Source organism: Haliotis rubra, unplaced genomic scaffold (assembly GCF_003918875.1).
Source record: "Haliotis rubra isolate DU_JTF1 unplaced genomic scaffold, ASM391887v1 Scf528, whole genome shotgun sequence".
Taxonomy (NCBI): domain Eukaryota; kingdom Metazoa; phylum Mollusca; class Gastropoda; order Lepetellida; family Haliotidae; genus Haliotis; species Haliotis rubra.
Window position 1 is genome coordinate 501,727 of NW_025767222.1, and position 22,013 is coordinate 523,739.

Genomic DNA, 22,013 nt, shown 5'->3' on the forward strand with positions numbered 1-22,013 from the left:
AACTTTTCTATTCAAAGGCGTTTCACGATCAACTTGAAATATCGTGGATCTTGGGAATGTGTTTTCAGAGGGTTATTCTTTGGCATTATATCCTTTTTCTTAAATTAAACTGGGTCGATGTTTCTCCTGAAGACTAAAACCTCACTAATCAGTTGTGCTTCGGTAGCTACAGAAGAAATATTTGAACAGAGACATTAATGTGTTGCAAAACGATATATCGATGGCGTAACAAAATCAATACAAACAAAGAGTATGTTGAACTGCAAAGTTTTATTAGATCAAGGTGAAACATAAGTTATTCTTTACTCTTGATCTTTCAGAAAATGACTTGATCTGCTCTGTGTTGGGATGGTCTGGGATCAGTGTCTTCATCACCGGCTCTCCTAGAAATACAGACGCCAAAGTTGTCATACAGCTGAGACGGTTTCTGTCATCATTATTATTATTATTATGATTATATTATTATATGGGCATATATAGCCCTATAGTCCATCCCATCTACTTGCATGCTCAAAGCGCTTTGTTCTTTCCCTCGATCATTGGATGTCAATCTCAACGGCACATCGTATTTTCAATCACAACTCTCTGGGGATCATTCATCTCGTGCAGCCACTAGGCGCACCAAGTTAATGTGGCTTTCCCATCATAACGAGGCACCCATTCACAGCTGGGTGGACTGGGACACATAGTCACCGTACTTTCGGGCAACCATTCACACATCAAGCAGTCGAGGCCAAATGTCCCCCATGAAGTCAAACACGTCACACGTGCTACACACATTGTCTTACAATTATTCACACACATCTTGTGTGGAAGATAACATGAACAAATGTGAACACATTTTGAACTGCCACTATTAATCAACGACGTCAACTTTACTGATAGGAACAATTAAGGAACCATGTGAAGGTAAGGCTTCCTGTGATACACCGCGGTATATATTTGCCCTAAGGAAGGGTAACAACACATGGATCAACATCTTCTATATTCGGCATTTACAGCGGGGTGCATAGAAAATGTTACTCGCTTGTAAACGGGTTACATTGAAAATAATAGAAGAGCGCTCAGCAAATCAGAAAACGAAATTCATATGTGAGGAGATAAATATTGTTATCACTTGCTTAATAAGAGTGTAAACTTTTGTAACTATTTTGGTTACAGGGACTTTATAGTACACTTTACCATTTCAGTACTGTATAGGACCCGCATATTGCTTGTAAGGACCCTTGTGATTATTAAGTGGGGGTCGTCTGGAAGCCTAGTTTTGTAGGTCAAGGTCAACCCATGAATTATCAATGGTAGCTGTGATACTACTTCGTTCAGGGGCGGTGAGGTAGCTTAGTTGTTAAAGCGTTCGCTCGTCACGCCGAAAACCTGTTTCAAGTCCCATTTCTCGTGTCCCGCGTTGTGATATTGCTGAAATATTGCTAAAAGTGGCGTAAAACCATAATCACCCACTCACTCACTCACTCATTGAACCTCCGCAAACCTGTGAAGATCCGGGTTATAATTGGTCTTCAGCAACCCATGCTTGTCTTAAAAGGCGACTAACGGAATCAGATGGTCAGGCTCGCTGACTTGATTGACACGTGTCATCGTATCCCACTTGCGTAGAACGATGCTCATTATGTTGATCACTGGGCTGTCTGGTCCAGACTCGATTATTTACAGACCGCCGCCATATAGCTGGGATATTGCTGAGTGCGGTGTTAAACACCCAGGCGGTCAACAACCAACCAACCATCATTCAATGATTTCAGCTTGAGTTGCTGACATCAAATGAGAACTCACCTGGCAGTGTTCACACTCCACACACACGCTGCAGATGCTGGAATTCTTGAGGAGCTGGGACTGGTAGAATGCTGTCACCTGATTGGCTGAAAAGCGAAACGAAAACATTCTATTGACTGGTAACTAGGATTTTGTTGTATAACATGCAACATAGTCAATTTGCAGAATGCTTAAATAGGCACTGTACAGTTTATTACACACTATACTGCAGTTAACTCTCTGTGTACTACTCAAGATGACTGGTTGGGTGTGCTTGTAACGCCTTAACTGAATATGATTTGTATCATGGCATGTGAACAAAATGAGTGAAAAATGACGTTCATAATTGATGACCGGGTGTATGCTGCTGACAGATCACGATTCATATTCGACTTCAATCCTGTGACTGGAAATCATGTTCATCGGGCCCTAGCACGAGCAAGGGACGATATCAAGCAAGTCCCAACAAGACCAAAGTACGTTATCAAGCAAGTCCTAGCACGACCAAGGGACGAACATGGGACGTACATGGACGTCCTAGCACGACCAAGGGACGTACATGGAAGTCCTAGCACGACCAAGGGACGTTATCAAGCAAGTCCTAGCACGACCAAGGGACATACATGGACGTCCTAGCACGACCAAGGGACGTACATGGAAGTCGAAGCCCGACCAAGGGACGTACATGGAATTCCAAGCACGACCAAGGGACGTACATGGAATTCCTAGCACAACCAAGGGACGTACATGGAAGTCCAAGCCCGACCAAGGGACGTACATGGAAGTCCAAGCACAACCAAGGGACGTACATGGAAGTCCAAGCACAACCAAGGGACGTACATGGAATTCCTAGCACGACCAAGGGACGTACATGGAATTCCTAGCACGACCAAGGGACGTACATGGAATTCGAAGCCCGACCAAGGGACGTACATGGAATTCCTAGCACGACCAAGGGACGTACATGGAATTCCTAGCACAACCAAGGGACGTACATGGAAGTCCAAGCACAACCAAGGGACGTACATGGAAGTCCTAGCACGACTAAGGGACGTTATCAAGCAAGTCCTAGCACGACCAAGGGACGTCCATGGAAGTCCTAGCACGACCAAGGGACGTTATCAAGCAAGTCCTAGCACGACCAAGGGACGTACATGGAATTCCTAGTACGATCAAGGGACGTACGTGGAATTCCAAGCACGACCAACAAGGGACGTCCAAGCACGACCAAGGGACGTACATGGAAGTCCAAGCACGACCAAGGGACGTTATCAAGCAACCAGGCGGGAAGAGAATGATGATGATTTTAAAGGGGGTCGGGGTGGGGTGTACTCATTTTGTTCTGGAGATGTAGGGGGCATTAATTTTGTACACATGTACAGGGGAGTCAGCATTTTGTACGGAGAATTAAGAAAGATTATGATTTAATAATTGGGGTGGGTGTGGGTGTGTGTGTGTGTGTGTGTGGGTGTGGGGTCATTAATTTTGTACATGCCTTTCCATGAAAATAATCATCACCCCCCGAGCTATAAATTATGAACGGCCCCTTACTAGGCTCATAGTAGTCGTAGACTCTGACTGGGACGGGCTGTGACTTGGCTACGAGACCTGTTCTCTGGAGGGCGACGGACAGACACACGGGCGTGGTCCCGATCTGTGACATTGACAGAGTCGGGTTAGTAACACAAACAGTAGGATCTTGTATAGGGTTAAGCTCTGTTCCACAAAGGAAAGTGTTACAATATAATCATATATAATATAATAATATTAATTTACATTATTTCACATCTTGATCGTAACTGTCAAAAGGTTCACTGTAATGTGTTCCAACCATATTTACAGAGACTTTCAGACACAGGCTTTGCGTTCATTTTGGTAGTTGTTTTATATAAATATTGTTCTACGCGTTGTCTTTGGTGGGAAAGAAAAACACAGCAAATGGGCCGTTAGGAAATCAATTGTCGGGAGTTTATACATAATATATTTATTTAACTACAACTCATCCTGTACTCTGTTTTAAATCCACGAGAAACAATGGTGACGCATAACATCTCACCTCATCAAAATACAGAACCACCTTCTTGTTGGGAGTCTCGACTCTCTTCAAGGTCGGAAGTTTGGTAAGTGTGTCAAGGTCTGCATCGAAGCCGGAGGGTACTCCGAGTTCTTGGATGGCCATGCCACTGGTGCCATTTAACAACCATCTGGGGAAGCAACGTCTTGCTAATGTATAAAAGGACAATTCATGATGCTATCTCACTTTAAACACGATCAAGTGTATGGTCCCATCCATGCTTCAGTTGGTCTTGAAGAAGAGTGTTCAGCATTTTACAAACTGCATGGCATTGTCAAACGTGTCCACGACAACGTAGACTTTAAGGTTTCACTAGAAGATGACAAAACTGGTAAAATTATTCAAAGGCATTTAGAAGTTGGTGTAATAATACAAGACAAATCTTGTGGAAAACAACTTCGTTATTTGTTACGACGTTTCTGGGCTAGTTCTTGTCCTTTCTTCAGTTGGATCAACGGAGTTGTTATCCATAAGATTTGTCTTGTATTATTTAGTAAAATACTTGCATAAGACAAGTGGACTAATGTGTGAGCTGGGTCACCTGTGACATGATCCACAAAAACATCTCCCAAAGATGTCTTGATACTGGCCGGGAAGACGACTTCATCAGGTGTATACAAGACAGTGATTGCGAAATCAGGTTTTAAACAAGTAACGGTAGCATAACACCACTATGTACGGATCAATCTGTGTTCCTCCATTGCAGTAACAAATCCCTGTGCAATACATACTGGTCATACAGTTGGATATAAAGACATCTCACAAATGGTCGTTCATCTTAATGTTTCCACTGTTGGTCATGAGTCTTGGATACAGGCTGTCCTTTAGCTTCTGAAAATGTGCTACTCACGGGTAGTTGCCGACAGAGTTGAGTGTGATGTGGAATGATATGCAAGTGTTATGTTTGACTGTATTGGGTATGATGGTTGTTCCACTCACTTGGTGCAAGTCTGGATTGAGATGGCGTTGATGTCCTCCTCCAGCAGCCTGACAGTCACATCAAATGTTGGCTCCTCCACCTCAGCCTCAACGTTGAAGAACACAGCGACCTGAACGACAAAAAGGAGGATACACTCATCTTAATATGCTATCGGGTTAGCTGAACACACAGCTGATTATACACATAGACGTATCTCAACTATCTATAATACAAATGAAAATGATGTCATTTCGAAATGGAATATTTATATTTAAACATTATGACAATGTACAGAATGCCCGATCACGCCCAGTTAAGTAGCAAGGATGTAACCCTGTACCTTATGAATCACAGTGTTAATCCACGTGTTGAAAACATATTGCGTCGGTTCCTCGCGGAAAGCCCGGGTTAGTTTACTCATATGCCTACAATTAATGAAACCCTTTGCAAGTGTTCCCCTTATTTGGTACTGTTGGAATATTGCCAAAGCGGCATAAAAATCTTCTCACTCACGTTTGCATGTTAGTATTATACATACTCACCTCAACAAGGGCGATGCCGGCCCCGTTAGCCTGTACACTGATGCTGCATGGGTCAGATGGTAGCTGTAGATACGAAATCGTGAATATTTATCTGTGAAATATCTTACACAGACAGGTTGAAAAGCAATACGTCCGGACACACCTAGCAGCGATAATAATTTACAAAGAATCCCTCCCATTATTTGTTGTCCACAGTTCATAAATCAGGACGAGTGCATATGGAAGAGAAAGGACTTAACGAGATTTCATAGTATTTAGCATTATTTTAGAATCTTTGAAAGTGCAGTGTAAGTAAACTTAGGTTCAGTAGTATTCGTTACACTGCTATATTAGTCTAACAAACTCCAGTAGAAGTTCGCGTCAGCTAACCTTTGAGCGACCTATGACCGTCCAATCAAACGCGAGACGGCCGAACTATTTAACCAATCAGACAACAGCTACTATTTTAGGGTTTGGCGGGACTTTCTCTTCCCCCGTCGCTGACAAACGAAAATCCACAAAAAACACAGATATTTGACCTGCAGTATATACGCTTAGGGGCTTCTGATGACATGCTTACTATTAGCCTATATTTCCGCAAGATGACATCCTGGAATATTGAGAAGAACGCTATTTTCAGCAACTGTTTACTCACTGTTGTGAATAATGGCGTCCTCCATGTGTATCACTTGGAAGCGATCGTGCGGAAAATAGCATTCGGAATCGTTCGAGTACAAACGTTTTCGAGGTAAAAGTTCAAACGGTATGTGCGAATGTTAACATTCGCGATTTGGTAGGCTATGTTCTGATTGGTCAGTTCAAAAGGTTAGCTGACGCAACCTTCTACAAGGGTTTGTTAGACTCAGTATAGCAGCGTCATGAATAATACTGAGCCTAAGTTTAGTTAGACTAAAGTGCTGGATATAGTTAGGGATGCTGTTGTACAAAGTGATCGTAAGTCTCATCCCTTAACATAGACGTACGACTGTTGAAGCGCTATGGTTGCTTTGTACAACGGCACCCAGAACTGCTCCACACGTGGATAATTGGTCCCAGGGTTCAGAATGACATGTTTGTGCGTGTCAGTGTTTAATTACTGAAGGACGAGAATTGGAGGGGACTCACCTCGACACTCTGGAGCACGAGGCTGTTGTTCTGGTTGACGGAGAACTGATGGCTGAAGCTGCCACTGTTCACAGTCACCTGGATGTCGAAGTTCTTGGAGTACGCCATCTTGTCGAATTCAGACAGAGCCTGCAGGGCTAGCACCGTGTCCTGGAAAACATGACACACCAGTGTGATGAAGGATATAACATAGCTCTGTAATAGTGTGATGAAGGATATAACATAGCTCTGTAACAGTGTGATGAAGGATATAACATAGCTCTGTAACAGTATGATGAAGGCTTTAACATAGCTCTGTAACACTGTCATGAAGGATATAACATAGCTCTGTACCAGCGTGACGAAGGATATAACATAGCTCTGTAATAGTATGATGAAGGATATAACATAGCTCTGTAATAGTGTGATGAAAGATATAACATAGCTCTGTAACAGTGTGATGAAGGATATAACAAAGTTCTGTAACAGTATGATGAAGGCTTTAACATAGCTCTGTAACAGTGTGATGAAGGATATAACATAGCTCTGAACCAGCGTGATGAAGGATATAACATAGCTCTGTACCAGCGTGAACGATACAACATAGCCCTGTAAAAGTGTGATGAAGGATATAACATAGCTCTGAACCAGCGTGATGAAGGATATAACAGCTCTGTACCAGCGTGATGAAGGATATAACATAGTTCTGCAATAGTGTGATGAATGATATAACATAGCTCTGTAATAGCATGATGAAGGATATAACATAGCTCTGTAACAGTATGATGAAAGCTTTAACATAGCTCTGTAACAGTATGATGAAGGCTGTAACATAGCTCTGTAACAGTGTGATGAAAGATATAACATAGATCTGAAACAGTGTGATGAAGGATATAACATAGCTCTGTACCAGTGTGATGAAGGATATAACATAGCTCTGTAACAGTATGATGAAGGCTTTAACATAGCTCTGTAACACTGTCATGAAGGATATAACATAGCTCTGAACCAGCGTGATGAAGGATATAACATAGCTCTGTACCAGCGTGAAGGGTACAACATAGCCCTGTAAAAGTGTGATGGATATAACATAGCTCTGAACCAGCGTGATGAAGGATATAACATAGCTCTGTAATAGTGTGATGGAGGATATAACATAGCTCTGTAATTGTGTGATGAAGGATCTACCATAGCTCTGTGACAGTTTGATGAAGACTATAAAGTAACTCTGTAACAGTGGGATTAAGAATATAATATAGCCCTGTACCAGTTTGATGAAGAATATTACGTAGCTCTGTAAGAGTGTGATGAAGGATATAACATAGCTCTGTACCAGCGTGATGAAGGATATAACGTAGCTCTGTAACAGCATGATTAAGGATATAACATAGCTCTGTAACAGTGTGATGAAGGATATAACGTAGCTCTGCACCAGCATGATTAAGGATATAACGTAGCTCTGTACCAGTGTGATTAAGGAAATAACATAGCTCTGCACCAGCGTGATTAAGGAAATAACGTAGCTCTGTACCAGCGTGATTAAGGAAATAACGTAGCTCTGTACCAGCGTGATGAAGGATATAACGTAGCTCTGTACCAGTGTGATTAAGGAAATAACATAGCTCTGTAACAGTGTGATGAAGGATATAACGTAGCTCTGTACCAGCGTGATTAAGGATATAACGCAGCTCTCTACCAGCGTGATTAAGGATATAACGTAGCTCTGTACCAACGTGATGAAGGATATAACGTAGCTCTGAACCAGCGTGATTAACGATATAACGTAGCTCTGTACCAGCGTGATGAAGGATATAACGTAGCTCTGTAGCAGCGTGATGAAGGATACAACACAGGTCCATATAGCTCTGGAAGGTACTGTAATTATATTCTGACCCACGCAGTTGAAGAATCGTTTGGACTCTCCTTTTCCTTAGATATAGAAGGGGAGATGATTGGTGCTTTCCATCACGCGTAAAGTTACTTTTTACTTTCGGTATTGAATCATGGCGATATATATACAAGAGCCTGTGTTTACTTCATGATTGTGTAGGTATAACACTAACCTGGGTGGAGGAAAATCCGCCGTAGGGGTTACGCTGGGACGCCAACCACTTCATGATGTTCAGGCCACCGGTGTAATCGTTTTTCTCGCCGTATATCAGCAGAGCGTATGCCGTCATCTCGATGTCGATGGCCTTCTTGGCTGATGGAGGTTTCCAGTAACTGTGGGTGGACTGTGTTGTCTTGACCTCTGTTCGGTGCCAATACTTAAATCCATCTGGAAACGTAGGTGGCCAATGTTTCAAATTCAAAAGAAAGTGCAACGCATGTGAACATACTTATCTCCCATACGGGCCCTGGCATTAACATACCCAATGAAGCCCATACAAGTCTGGAATGTGTTGCAAGTATAGATTACCAAAGTTTCTGAAAATGAAGAAAGTCTGCTTTTTGTGCTTCTTTGTATTGCATTTCATACACATAATTTAGAAACCGGTTTCTGTAAAATATGTTCATTTCAGAGACTAGATGTTAGTCTAGGGAACATCCGTGACCAACGATGAATTGTTTATGAGATAGGTGTATACTCTTTTGACATACGGTGAGAAAATCAGCACTGATCAAATATATATTCAAGTATGAAAGGGGCGGTGGGGTAGCCTAGTGGTTAAAGCGTTGGCTCCTCACGCCGAAGACCCGGGTTCGATTCCCCACATGGGCACAATGTGTTAAGCCTATTTCTGGTGTCCCCCGCCGTGATATTGCTGGAATATTGCTAAAAGCGGCGTAAAACTAAACTCAGTCAGTCAGTCAAGTATTAGAACGTATCCTTGCGACTCAAGGACCTTTTTAGTTCAAAGTGTTGACATGAATTACATTCTTACTCATATGAATACATCTGCTAACTTTGAAAATGTTGTCCAGGGTATTTTCTCAGATACCGTCGACCAAACATGACCTTGATATACCTCGTCGGGTGTGGGGTGTGTGTGTGTGGAAGCTTTAGGACTACGGATCTACTGATAAATATATAAACAGTCTGAGTAAGAACATTGATGCCGACCTTTCACAATAGCAAAAGAGTTTAATGTGGCGAAGGAAGTGTCGGCCTTGGTGCTGCCAGCAAGTTGCAGAGCATAGGTGATGATTGCCAGAGAGTAGACATCGGTCGGAGCCTGATTCCCCAGGAATCGAACTGCCTTGGCCGTGGCCGCGTTTATCCGCAGTTGGACACTCTGTTGAAATTACAAGCACATTAAGAGACCCTGATTTCAAGAACCATCGCAAAGGAATTATTGTTATTAATGTTGAATTATGGGTTCATGAAATATGAGAACAAGTTCAACTGAACGTTTAGAGCCCGTACAACGTGTTGCTTTTGTTTGTCAGTAATAAAGACATATACACATATTTGCTTTTGACAAGAGTCGAAGCTTTACAACCATTTTCTTCATATAAAGGTTCGTGTACCTCAGTGAGGTTGATGTTCTCGAGAAGGGAGATGAGGACGTATGCCGTCAATGTAGCACCTTTGCTTGATCCTCCCTTGAAAGAAATGACGGTCATAATAAGATTAGTGTCGGTTTTAACGTAAAAAATGTTTAAAGATATTTTTGTAAATGACCACAATATACACATAACACGTCACAATATTATTCTAAAGTCCAGAAACTCTCCGCCCTGTGGCCAGTTTCTGACAAAGATTTGACAAAATTCAACATGCAGTTATCATGAATATATGCTAAGGATGAAGAAATAACATTTTTTTTGTTGACTCATGGGCGAGAATATTTACTTTTGCTCAAAATATATGTCAAACAAGTGTTTGCCACTGATATGGCAAAGTCCCCCGCCGCTAAAGAAAGGAATATCTATATAATCTACATAATCACCCAATGTATGTTGACAACATAACTGAAAACAATGGGCGCAATGTTTTATGAGATAAGTTTGAAAAGCGGACAAAGTGTCGTGGTGACCTTGACGAATAGGTCAGGGTCACCCAAATCGATTGGTGTCTGCGTAATGCCCCAATGTAGGCTGTCAGCAAATGTGAAGACATTTGGTACAACAGTTCATGAGATATCTCATTAACAAGAGTTTGAAAAAGGCTGTCATGATTATGAACAACAAACCTAACTGACAGTTGCTAAGCGGTAGCAGGTCTTTCACTTGTTACTGCTGATTGGCTGTAATTGCATTGTCGATTATTGATAGCAAAATGATATTATGTGCATAGGGTCATTCCCTTGGGTTTGTACAAGATCAGTACATCATTATAACAATACAATCTGAGTCTTCACTCACTGTCATGGCTGTGTGGATGACACGACCAGGTTCAGGGAAGGAGCCGTCGGCGTTCTGTTTCGAAATCATCCAGTTGATGGCTCGGGTAATGATATCATTGTCGATGAGGATGTATGGTCTAGCCTGGTGGAACGTCTTCACCACGAACGCTGACAACCTGGCAGCAGACACCAGACACAACTTAACTTCCGAACTGAAGCCAACAATGCTACAAAACAATGAAATAATAATGCTTAACAAATGAATATATATTACTATAAAATTAAATCAGAGGTAATATTTTCTTACCACATGCTTCCAGATGGATCCCTACCACCGAATGCACTGAAAGAACCGTCAGCGTGCTGGTACTTCAGCTCATTCTGGTATCCTGGAAGGCATTGGTGGTCATGTAAGTTCATAGTAAACGTTGAAATGCCGTAATGCCAAGGGAGTTTATGGAATTTGGACGTGATGGCATTTCCCCCGATCATCTTTATTGCTATCCATTACTTCAGAGAATTCGAAAAGGTACTATTTCTCTATAATCTGGACCCCGATCCACGATAGCGCTACGATGTTTATTGAAGCTTGAAACTTTGCCAGATGATCACAGCGGATCAACGGACGTTTCTATGGGAACTTCTAGGTGAATGTTAGGAATAGACTGGAGTTAGAATCAAATTAATACAAAACCACACATATACTTGGCTTAGGCAAATGGCAAATATCGAAAGCATACAATCATACCAGATTCCATGTACTTGATTGCCTTGTCTTCTATGTCTCTCGTCAGCTGATTGGTTGCTGTCAGGTAGTTAGTGATGAACACATCCGGGGCCAAACTCAGGATTGTTTGTTCACCACATCCGGTAGGCATGCGCAGAAGCCTGTCTAGCCCATTTATTGTTGGACCCATAAGGTCACCTAGTCGGTGATGACAGGGTCAGATATATTTGAGTTGGACAAAACAGCAGCGCTATCTCATTAGATTGCTAAAAAATTGTAAATATTGCCCTAAAAACGCTTCCAATCATTCCACGATATTTTGTCAAATTACAACTACACCACAGTGAGAGTGAGTGAGTTTAGTCTTACGCCACACTCCGCAATATTTCAGCTTTACGTCTCTTAGGACAAGCATGGGTTGCTGAAGATAAATTCTAACCCGGATCTTCACGGGTTACTTCAGTGAGAACAAAACAGATATATTACAGATTTGGTAAACAAAATGTCAGTTAATATTTGCTCGGATAACCTACTGAAGAACCGATATTTCCAAAGGAATCTAACAAAGTGCCAACGTATTATTTGTATGAGTTATTCGACCACATGGCTTTATATATTCCTTCAGTTACAGTAACACCGCCGTGATCCTTTATTTACCATGAACAGTTTGGAGATAAAACCTGATATTTATCGGTGTCATTACATTTCATGACTGTTGTTTAACGCCACACTCAGCAATATCCCAGCTATATGATGCCGGTCTGTAAATAATCGAGTCAGGACCAGAATGAGCATAGGTCTACGCAGTTGGGATACGATGACATGTGTCAAGCAAGTCAGCGATCCTGACCACCCGATCCCGTTAGACGCCTCTTACGCATTTCATTACTGACCAATCGCGGTGACCCTGACTTTCAGTGACCCGGACACGACGTTCTGTGGCAGAGTGATGGGGACAGTCTTAGAGAAGCTGGTGGCCTGTCTCAGGTCGATCAGGATGGGGACGCTGTACTCTTTGGGGGTTCCTTCAGGCTGAAGAGAAATGGTATTATGAATACATGGAACATCGTGATATCTAGGAATTGTCCGAGAGAAATAAGATAGTGAAAACATGTCATGATAGCATGAAGTATTGCTCTATAGAATGGTTTCCTTAGAATTCTTCTCTTTACACGCCTATGTGTGGATAGTATCGTGTACTAATAATCTATGTTTACACATTAAATGCACATCGAATCGTTGCACGCAATGTATAACACTGTCCACAGAAACTTATAAGGTAAAAATGCATCCACGAAACATAACATATAAGAGATCTGTTATTGAGAATAACGGTTATTTTGTGATGGAGTCAATGCTATCGCTGCTTCTTAATAAATCAAGATATACAGAACATTAATCACGGTCAACAGAATGCATAGGACTCTTAAGGTATTAGTTAACGGTGAATCACCACTAATTCTCCAATCACGAGGCAAGACATGAGACAACACTGACATATTTATTATTAACAATACATTTTGACAGGAGATTTGAAATTAATCTGCATCGAATCGTCTCACTCACAAAGTATAGGAAGCTGTTATCCATAAATATTTCAGTATTGTACTTCCCAACTTATAAACTACCATCAAGAAGACATGATACCATGGAATGATATAACTTTGAATGAATCAAGGGTGTTGTATCGGGACATGTGAATAAAGCGTCAGGCTGGAACAATTTAAAAAGATAAGGTCAAAGCTGGCAAAGGAGTGCGGGCTTTAAATTCAGCAGAACAATGGGACCTAGATCGTTGTAGTTCCAAATTTGGTGAAGAACCTGTCCCGTCCTGTCCTAGTCACTTTGTGTGAGGAGTGGTACTGAGGCACAGTAAACAGTTATCTGTGTGTAGAATCTGTGTTGACTGAAGTTATTCAATGAATGAATGTGCGCCAGTCCATGACTGATGTCTTGATTTAAGGATAGAATTGGTCTTCAGCAGCATATGCGTGTAAGAAGCATCTAACGGGATCGGGTGGTCAGGCTCGCTGACTTGGTTGCCGTATGTCATCTTATTCCAATTGCGTAGATCGATGCTCATGATGTTGATCATTGGATTGTCTGGCCCAGACTCGAATATTTACAATTTACTGTCATATATACTCAGCAGGAAAAAACCCGTCAGTACAAATTCAAGATTAGATAGGCACTGTAATCTAATCATTACAGAAATGGACATAATAAGCGGATCAAACACATTTTTTGTGTACAATATCTTGACACATCAATGAATAACTCAGGACAATTTCAAGACATTACGTAAACATTTTGCAGTCCATTCGAATTTTATTGCGCCAGGCCTTTCTCAGAGTGTGGTTCAAGGTGCCAATGGCCTTCATCAATCGATTGGTGCACTCCATGCATTGACGTTGTGCTGCAGTTATTGCCGCTCGTGGTGGTCATACTAGATACTGAAGTCAAGAGTCTGAAATCGGCTGTGTTCGGCCTTGGTATGACATTATTCAGTCTCCTCTGAAATTCATCCCAAAGATGTTCAATTGGGTTTAAATCAGGACTAAGGGCTGGTCACTGCATAATGTTGACACCGTTCTGCTGTAGGAAGTCCCGTGTAGCTCTGGCAGTATGGGCCCGGGCGTTATCATGCTGGAAAATGTTGTTCCGGTGACGTGCGAAATGTGGTATGACGTGGGGACCACGGCAAGGTCTACGGCAATGGAGGTTCCCGCTGTTAAGACGTCGGCGTACTGTATCAGTACTGATCAGTATCATCACTGTCTGGCGTGCTGTTTCAGGTGCCTGCATGAAGGGATTCAGTACATGCTGTCGCACAACATGGCGGTCTTGTCGTCTTGTGGTCACCCTTGGTCTCTGCCAGTACGGGGGCGATCATTTGTGGTGTTGGTGGCCCGGAAACGTTGCTGCAGCCTGTAGATGGTCCGAACGTTGACCTGGAAGTGATTGGCAACGGCTTGCGCAGTGTGGCCAGCTTCAAGTCTTCCTAGCGCCTGATTCCTCTGAGCTGTCGTGAGTCGCGGCATCCTGCTGACGTTGCAATATGAATGTTTCAACCAGGTTTGGGGTGCATTTTATAGGGCTGGTCCTTGTGAACAGCACGTGCAGCATGAGTTGCATGAAAAACACGGAGAACACCGTACCATCTCCGAGATCAAGTTGCGTTTTTGAGACCATTTCCTGGGTTCCATTCTGAGTTTGGGAAGGAATGTCTTTGCTCAGGTAAAGTTGGAGATGTTGTCAAAAATATACAATCAAAACATCAAATGAGTTTACAGTTATCCGTTTCGCCGAAGGAAAATTCCAAACTGACGTTTCTTTTGCTGAAATATAGGTGAAATGTTGCTGAGTATGGCGTTAAACAACAAGAAGAACCCAACAAACTGACGTGTTGATAGGAGTCCTGGTCATACGACCCCTCACTGATTCAATAATGGCCATGTCAGTGGAAGTGTCAGGCCGTCTCCATGAACGGCAATAAGTAAGATAACTGTCGCGGGGTCCCAGGCCTAGGTATTGTCATTGTTAACAGTATCCATAACACACTTACAGATACTACACATTTGTGTCCTGGTGCAATCATCATAAACTTGCCTAGTTTCACCGTAATGTGTTACCTTCCAGTGACATGTTTTACAGTGTAAACGTTCAACGTTTTAACAGGATAATCATAATTGTGCTTCAAGGGTTTAACGTAGTGACATGATATTTTATTGGTATGATATAGCAGAGTTACAGCAGTACCTCAACCAGGAGCTGTCGCTTGACGGCATCAGCTGCGAGGGTGGATCGGGCGGAGACCTTCAGGTCGATCTTACCCAGGGTCTCTGGTACGATGGGGAAATATACTGTTGTGGCGTCATTTGCCTTTACCTTGAAAAAAAGGAAATTATACATAAACATTTTTTGTGAAAAACAAACATTGATCAAGTTCAAGATCTGATTTAATTTCAAACTTTTGTATTTAAAGTGGTAATAAACAGTGGTGATGTAACAAAATAATGTAATATGTGCCAGTTGTGTTTGGTACTTACACGCACGGTCTGGGTTTGGTTCTTACATTCTGTTTGTTCATTGCCGTTAGCATCAATGACAACATTCAAGTAGTCCTCAGATTGAGGGAGGGATACAACAGCCTGTAATGAAGACAGAGCATGGTAGAGCATGTGCAACTAGATTAATCACTACAGATTTCAAGTTCTGTAGCTTGTATTTCATCATTGGCAGTTTAATGTAGAAGAAGAGTCATGTGATACAGCATTAAAGGATATTGGGGCCCCTACCGGCACAACCATAATATATAGATTAGCATGGAACACCTATATTCAAGCGGCGCTCGGGCAAATGCCTAGCGTGTGCACTGTTAGTGTTGGGAATTGGTTAAAATCTCATAATTGATGATTGGTTCATTACAACCGATCAATCATCGAAAATAATTGATTAGCGTCATTTATGAAATTTGTTAATGCACATGTAGTTCTTTTGGGGCTTTTTAGCAAAATTTCACATCTTTAAAGGATGACTAGTATGTTAGGAACATAAATTTCTTGGAGCCTTTAAGATAAATTCAATCATGACTTGAAACGAGCTTGTAGTGCTTACAAAATGTAACAGACAAAACCAACCATGTGACAAATATTGTTAATGAAAACAAGTGTTCCAAAATTGGTTGTGTTCGATTATGAGAAATTATGATCGATTGCTTGGTCGTTTAGTCACTGCGACCAATCTTCGATTATTTCAATTAATCGGACCACCACTAGTGTGCAGCATGTCCCTGCCTTAAGGTAGCCCTGTCTGACATGCCATGTGACTCATTGATATCATATAAAAATAAAAGACACTTATCAGTATCGATATGTAAGCTTCTATTTTTGGAGGCAACGCTAAAGTGAAGTTTGCAGTACTATTGTGATAGTGTGTAGTCCTTCGTTGCTGCTGGCGTAGGTCAACATCTACTACTCACGTCGACGTCCTGGGTGAGGTAGTTGAAGACGATGGCCTGGAGCGCCAGCTGTTCCCCTCGGGTCACGGAGTACGGCAGGTTGAGGCTCACGAAGAAGGGGCGGAACACGCGGATCTGAAAACAGGACATCACGTATGTTATTAAATAGGTAAGGGATCTTGTTGTAAAAATCAAGTTATAGGATTGTGTGTAGATTTAGAAAATGAACTCGATGGGAAGTTCTTTTTTAAATATTACTGGTAACTTATTTCTGCTATAAAAAATACAGGGTTTTGCGATACAATTTTTAATCTGTATTTTCGTCAATCCCTCCTCCTAATAATCCGGCTGAAGTCGCCCCCTTCCCACATATTTTGATAAACGTTACCTTCACTAGAAAAATGGTTCGATCCATTTATTCACTGGATAATTACAATGTACATAAAAACCCGTCTCAGATGTCCATATATTGTATGAGCAAGCAGAACAGTGTTTGGTTGTCTGATATGTCCTAACAGAAACGCTGTCTGATACTGCCTGGTTCTTTTCATAAGTTGTTACCCACTCGACAAGTCCAATCCACCAGATTGGTATTTTTCATTCATCTTTCTCGTCGAGCGAATTCAAGGTCATGGAAAACATTAATATCGACATTAAACATGATGGATTTTTGTCACCATGAATATGGAACGTGAAGTGATTATCTATGGCACAGTTTTACAAGCGTAGGAAAATCTGAGATTCCGCATGTTCGAAATAGATGAAGGCAATTGATTCAACATCTTTGTGACCTACCTTGGCTGAGGTTGGTGCAATTCCAAGACCGCTCTGAGCGTTGATGGCGAAGGCGCTCACCACCCAAGACGTGATGGTGTCTGGCACTGTTGCTGAGATGGTGGCTGTGACATCGTTACTGTGGCATGCACATGAAATAATTATACAAGCTTCTACACATTAAAACAGATTGTCTATCATTATTAATAAATAAATAAATGAAGGTTACATAACATGTAGCGTCAATGTCAGAGAAAAGATTACCTCGATCATCCACAGAGACAGGTTCTGCTAGGGGTAGAAACCAAACACAAAATGAACAATGGAAAAACCTTTCTAGAATTTCTAAAAAATACAAAATAAAATATTTATGTTCTCCACACGTTATTAAAGATATCAATAAAAGGTGAGGTTCTTCAGAGCATTTAGAAATTGGTGTTCAAGTAAAACGCGAAAATAATGGATGAAAACGTCTCCTTTATTGTATGCCACAACGTTTATGGGCTATTCCTTGCCCCTTCGTCAGGTCAATTTACCTGACGAAGGGGTAAGGAATAGCCCAGAAACGTTGTGTACTATAACAAATTCCTTTATTATGCATTGAAGTATCTAATAGCCAACATGTTCTGTAAATATCAAGAAGCATGCCGAGGTCTAGAGTTGGTTGATATTCATGAGCCTTAAAGACGTGGCACAGGTTTTCAGTCTGTGACAGGGGATCAAATGCACACCCTGTGTTCTTACTGACAATCCACAGCTTGATAATTTCGTTCAGTGTGAAGTAGATGTATTTTACTTCGACCATTTCCAACACTGTCATGTTGTCGTAAATTGTATCCAAATTTGTTCTATTTCTCTATGCTTGAATGGCTGAAAATTAACAGCTTTGAAGAAGAGGTGACATTCAATCATGATTTCCTGGGTTTTCTTTATGATGCTGGTCAGCAGTATAGATATTTCTAATTTAGATGAACTAAGATTTCATTATCATGGGTGACTCCTTGAGGCATTAAATATGCAGGACAGACAAGATATCAATGGCAAGAGCACTGATCAGGAATAATAAAAGCGAGGAACCTGACAAATGTCAGGACATTCTGTCCTGATTAGTACCATTTCTCCAGACCTCGAGGCTTTGAATAACTGAATTTCATACCAAACCAGGTTCTCTGGAGTAGCAAGCACCTTCTATAGAACTAAAGCATTGTCTGAGGGCAGACAAAGAATCGATGTCAAGCTCATTGATCTGATGGCTGATAATGCAAGCGCAGAACCTAACAGTCTGATTTTGCCAGAATCAAATTTCAGGAAAAAACACTTCTTACGTGTTCCACTTGCTCCAACGCCCCAGTGCCGCTCATTGTCTGAGGTACAACGACTGGCTGAGGTATAGCAACTCCTGATCCTATGGCATGGCTTGCCAGAGATGCCACGGGTACAAATTACACAGGAATAATAGGATTTTGACCACGATGCACGAATAATCCTAATTTTGTGCAAGGTCTGTCTAAAAGATCACACACACATGCACACACAAAAAGAGGCTGAAACAAAACAAAACAAACACACACACAAACAAACACACACACACACACACACACACAAGTTTCAACAGATTCTCGATGCGTGGAAAATGGATGAATTTGATGTTGGCGGGTGTAGACGGATGTAGGCGGATGTAGGCGATTGGTATAAGGATTATATCAATATAAAGAACTGGAATCTGACAAGAACCTTCCCAAAACAAACAGAAGTTATTTCCTCATGAAGAGTGTAAGTAATGGGGATGCGTATTCGCATATAAACAAGGGGATAGCATCACTACGCCCACCAGAAAGGGTTAAAGTGTTAGCTCTACTTCAAATCATGAACCACGAGTAGAAGGCTTAGGATTGTGAGACACCCTTAATTACCAAGTAGTGGTATTTGTCCACATCCAGGTTTCTGGAAAGTCAACTCGTATTCTCTCAACTTCAGCTAATCTCGGTGCCGGCGTGCTCCTTGGAGAGCTCACGGTTGTCCCAAAAGTAGGCCTCAACAAAGGCCCAGAAGTAGACATCAACGTAGTACCTGGACCATCAAAAACGTTAAAGAAAATACGTGGAAATACGTGACCTGGTGCTGAGAGAAAGTCGAAGATAGTAACATGATATTCGTTAAGAGCGCTCCAAGAGACATAACTCTATGGGGTTCGCTTGAAATAGCGTTCGGCCGGTAGAGTCAAGTTGATGCAACGTTGCATTAATTCATTGGAACCTAAATGTGTAATTTGTTTGGGAATAAATTAAATTAAATTTATCTGGAAGCTTCCCTGAGGGCTGATAGTATAGAGAGAATTGCATTATTCATTTTAGAGAAGTGTGGTGTGGAATGGTGCCTTTAAGGATCACCCGATTTATTTTATATTGCTAATGTTAAACAGCCATGGTATGGCGAAAATAACGTGAAAGCACAGGGTGGTCCTACACTTCTTTTGCGTAGCATACATAACTTAAAATTGGGGAAAATGTTGCAAAGACGAAGAATGCTATTTGAGTTTTGTTAAAGGCCATACTCAGTAGCATTCGAGATATATGGTGGCGGCCTGTAAATAACAGATTCTTGAAGAAAATACCAATCATTGACGTAGTTCTCTATTAGTTAGGATACGGTGACATATATCAGTCAAAGTCATCAAGCATGACCATCCCAATCCTCACTTCCAGAAGGAGTATCTGATAATACATCAAAACTTACATGATCAAACCACTAGTTCCTCGTTCCGGTGTTACCCCGATGTTGAAATATGGATCATTACCTCTTCCTTTACACACATGAGAGGAGGACAATTTACAATGAAAAGCTATATTTTGGACTAATTCACATGAACAAGAGTGTATATATATGAGTAATATTAGCACAATAACCCAAGGTTTTTCAGACAACATGCACGTAGAGACCCGACATTTTGGACAGAACTGCATGCCTGCCGGCACGGCGGCCAACCTCCACTTGCGGTCATACTCGGTTGAAAACGTTTACTGGCAAGTGAACACAACATGACAACTTTACAGATTTTATTCTTCACTTTTATTGGGAAAAATCAACAAATGTTAAAAATAGAAAATGGCGTATGGTTGACAATGACATTTGATACCCTTCCCTAAAAAGAATAATGCCATTTGGGTGAAAACAGGTTCCTAGTGTTTTAAGGGGCTGATTTTACCCATTTATTACTCTTACCAATCTATTAATTGTTTACTGTGTCCTTCACAACGCCGTTCCAAGACTCTATGTCATTATGTCATCTAGCGCTAATTTCAGATATCACCCAATGAAAATAAATGTCGGGCATCACCATGGTATTGATCTCGTGGCTTCAGGCCCCGCCCTGCAATATTTTAGGGAACCTTTTATTTCACTTAATCAACTAATATCTTCAACTCAGGTCATTACCTTTTTTTCTCCCAGGAGCTGCCTTAATGTATGAAGGAAAAACTGGCATTCGTTACGAAATCGCAAACACTAGTTTAACGAAAAAAATGTATTCAATGTGCTCGCATTTCCCTAAAACCTCCCTTTGTCACTTTGTACCAGCTCACAACAAGCTTATCGATTACAAATCGAACAAGGGAAACACAAAGAAACAAAGATGGCCAGAACAGTCGAACTGTCGAGAATTTAACTACTGTTGTTATAGTACCAGTACATTGGCTAGACCAGAAAAGGGTTCCCAGAAAGTCAAGGTATCTTCTCAACTTCTGTGAGTGGTATACGGTTTCGATCACGCATGCTCCTTCACTTCATTAAGATTCCAAATTATCGTTATGGCCAGTACAAAATGTTGTTAACAGGGCTACGTAATGTGATGACTGTTCTTTTTGTGTTTATATTTGTAATTTAATTATTCCTTGCAGGGGTTTTTCCAGATAGTAAGTTAACATAAGGTTACTTACCAAAAGCCATGTAGGGCGGGACATATCTGTACACAAGAGCATCTGTGATGACGGCCACGCCGGAATTCTAGAATGAAAGGAATATATATTTCCATTCGTGGATTAGTTATTATGTAACTTCGAAATGGCATCAATGGTATCAAACCAAAATAACATTCACTTTAGTTATGTGTATGTGTGTGAAGTGACAGCAGATTGGTCATAATGTTACTGAATGGTTGCATACCTTGAAGATCTGACTGACGTCACTTCCGCCATAGTAGGTGGGGCATACCCAAAAAGCCATCCTCTTGCGACGAGCCACAGCACGCAGAGGAATGGGGCCTCCAAATCCGACACCTACGTTATTGATGGTGTCGTAAGACTTCAGTTCACTGATAACCTGTTGACAAATCAATTGTAAATTGTCATTCGAGATACCAGAGGATGAAGAATTTATGTAAAGGTGTGTAACACTTGACTTAACCACGGCGTATCTGAGATTATGTGAATCAAGTTATATAAACTTACTCTTTGACCAACCCGAGAATGTGTAAATCACATGTTCACCTACCTACCTCAGATTGTGTGATGTCATTTCCGGACTTGAGGAGGAGGACGCTCTGGTCTACGGCCAGGAGGCTGACCTGGGACTGAGGGTCAGCAGTGACCTGTACATTGACATTGTCACCAGGCTGGGCAGAGGTCTTGTCCATAGAGATAGACACCTGGGGAGGAAAATACGGTGTTCAGAAAAAAAGTCCTCGGAGAAAAAGTAATAAATTTGCCTAGGAAAACAAGGGAAAAAGTCTTACTTTTAATTGTTTTAATACTTTATTCACATACAACAATGTAAATTAACAAAAATGTGCATCTGCACTGATACATTTGCAAGAATTTGCTGGCATTTACTGAATTGTATTCAGTCTAATATTGGTGGCTCCATGGAGAATTGGTGGTT

General features: G+C 41.4%; 1 protein-coding gene across 1 annotated transcript in view; it reads right to left on the reverse strand.

Annotated features, from left to right (window-relative positions):
- Window positions 1–251: 251 nt before the first annotated feature.
- LOC124252873 (CD109 antigen-like) overlaps window positions 252–22,013 on the reverse strand; it is a 43,225-nt gene continuing 21,463 nt past the window's right edge. The window contains exons 15-36 of the mRNA XM_046686546.1: window positions 21,631–21,780; window positions 21,300–21,455; window positions 21,074–21,140; window positions 19,052–19,208; window positions 17,160–17,277; window positions 16,386–16,499; window positions 15,454–15,555; window positions 15,164–15,292; window positions 12,298–12,436; window positions 11,426–11,602; window positions 10,985–11,066; window positions 10,697–10,853; window positions 9,860–9,934; window positions 9,453–9,624; window positions 8,452–8,666; window positions 6,410–6,559; window positions 5,306–5,368; window positions 4,784–4,893; window positions 3,827–3,974; window positions 3,322–3,424; window positions 1,792–1,877; window positions 252–383 (exon numbers count right to left, since the gene is read on the reverse strand). Coding sequence (XP_046542502.1) covers window positions 372–383; window positions 1,792–1,877; window positions 3,322–3,424; window positions 3,827–3,974; window positions 4,784–4,893; window positions 5,306–5,368; window positions 6,410–6,559; window positions 8,452–8,666; window positions 9,453–9,624; window positions 9,860–9,934; window positions 10,697–10,853; window positions 10,985–11,066; window positions 11,426–11,602; window positions 12,298–12,436; window positions 15,164–15,292; window positions 15,454–15,555; window positions 16,386–16,499; window positions 17,160–17,277; window positions 19,052–19,208; window positions 21,074–21,140; window positions 21,300–21,455; window positions 21,631–21,780 — 2,682 coding nt within the window. The 3' untranslated portion in view covers window positions 252–371. The remainder of the gene's footprint in view (window positions 384–1,791; window positions 1,878–3,321; window positions 3,425–3,826; window positions 3,975–4,783; window positions 4,894–5,305; window positions 5,369–6,409; window positions 6,560–8,451; window positions 8,667–9,452; window positions 9,625–9,859; window positions 9,935–10,696; window positions 10,854–10,984; window positions 11,067–11,425; window positions 11,603–12,297; window positions 12,437–15,163; window positions 15,293–15,453; window positions 15,556–16,385; window positions 16,500–17,159; window positions 17,278–19,051; window positions 19,209–21,073; window positions 21,141–21,299; window positions 21,456–21,630; window positions 21,781–22,013) is intronic.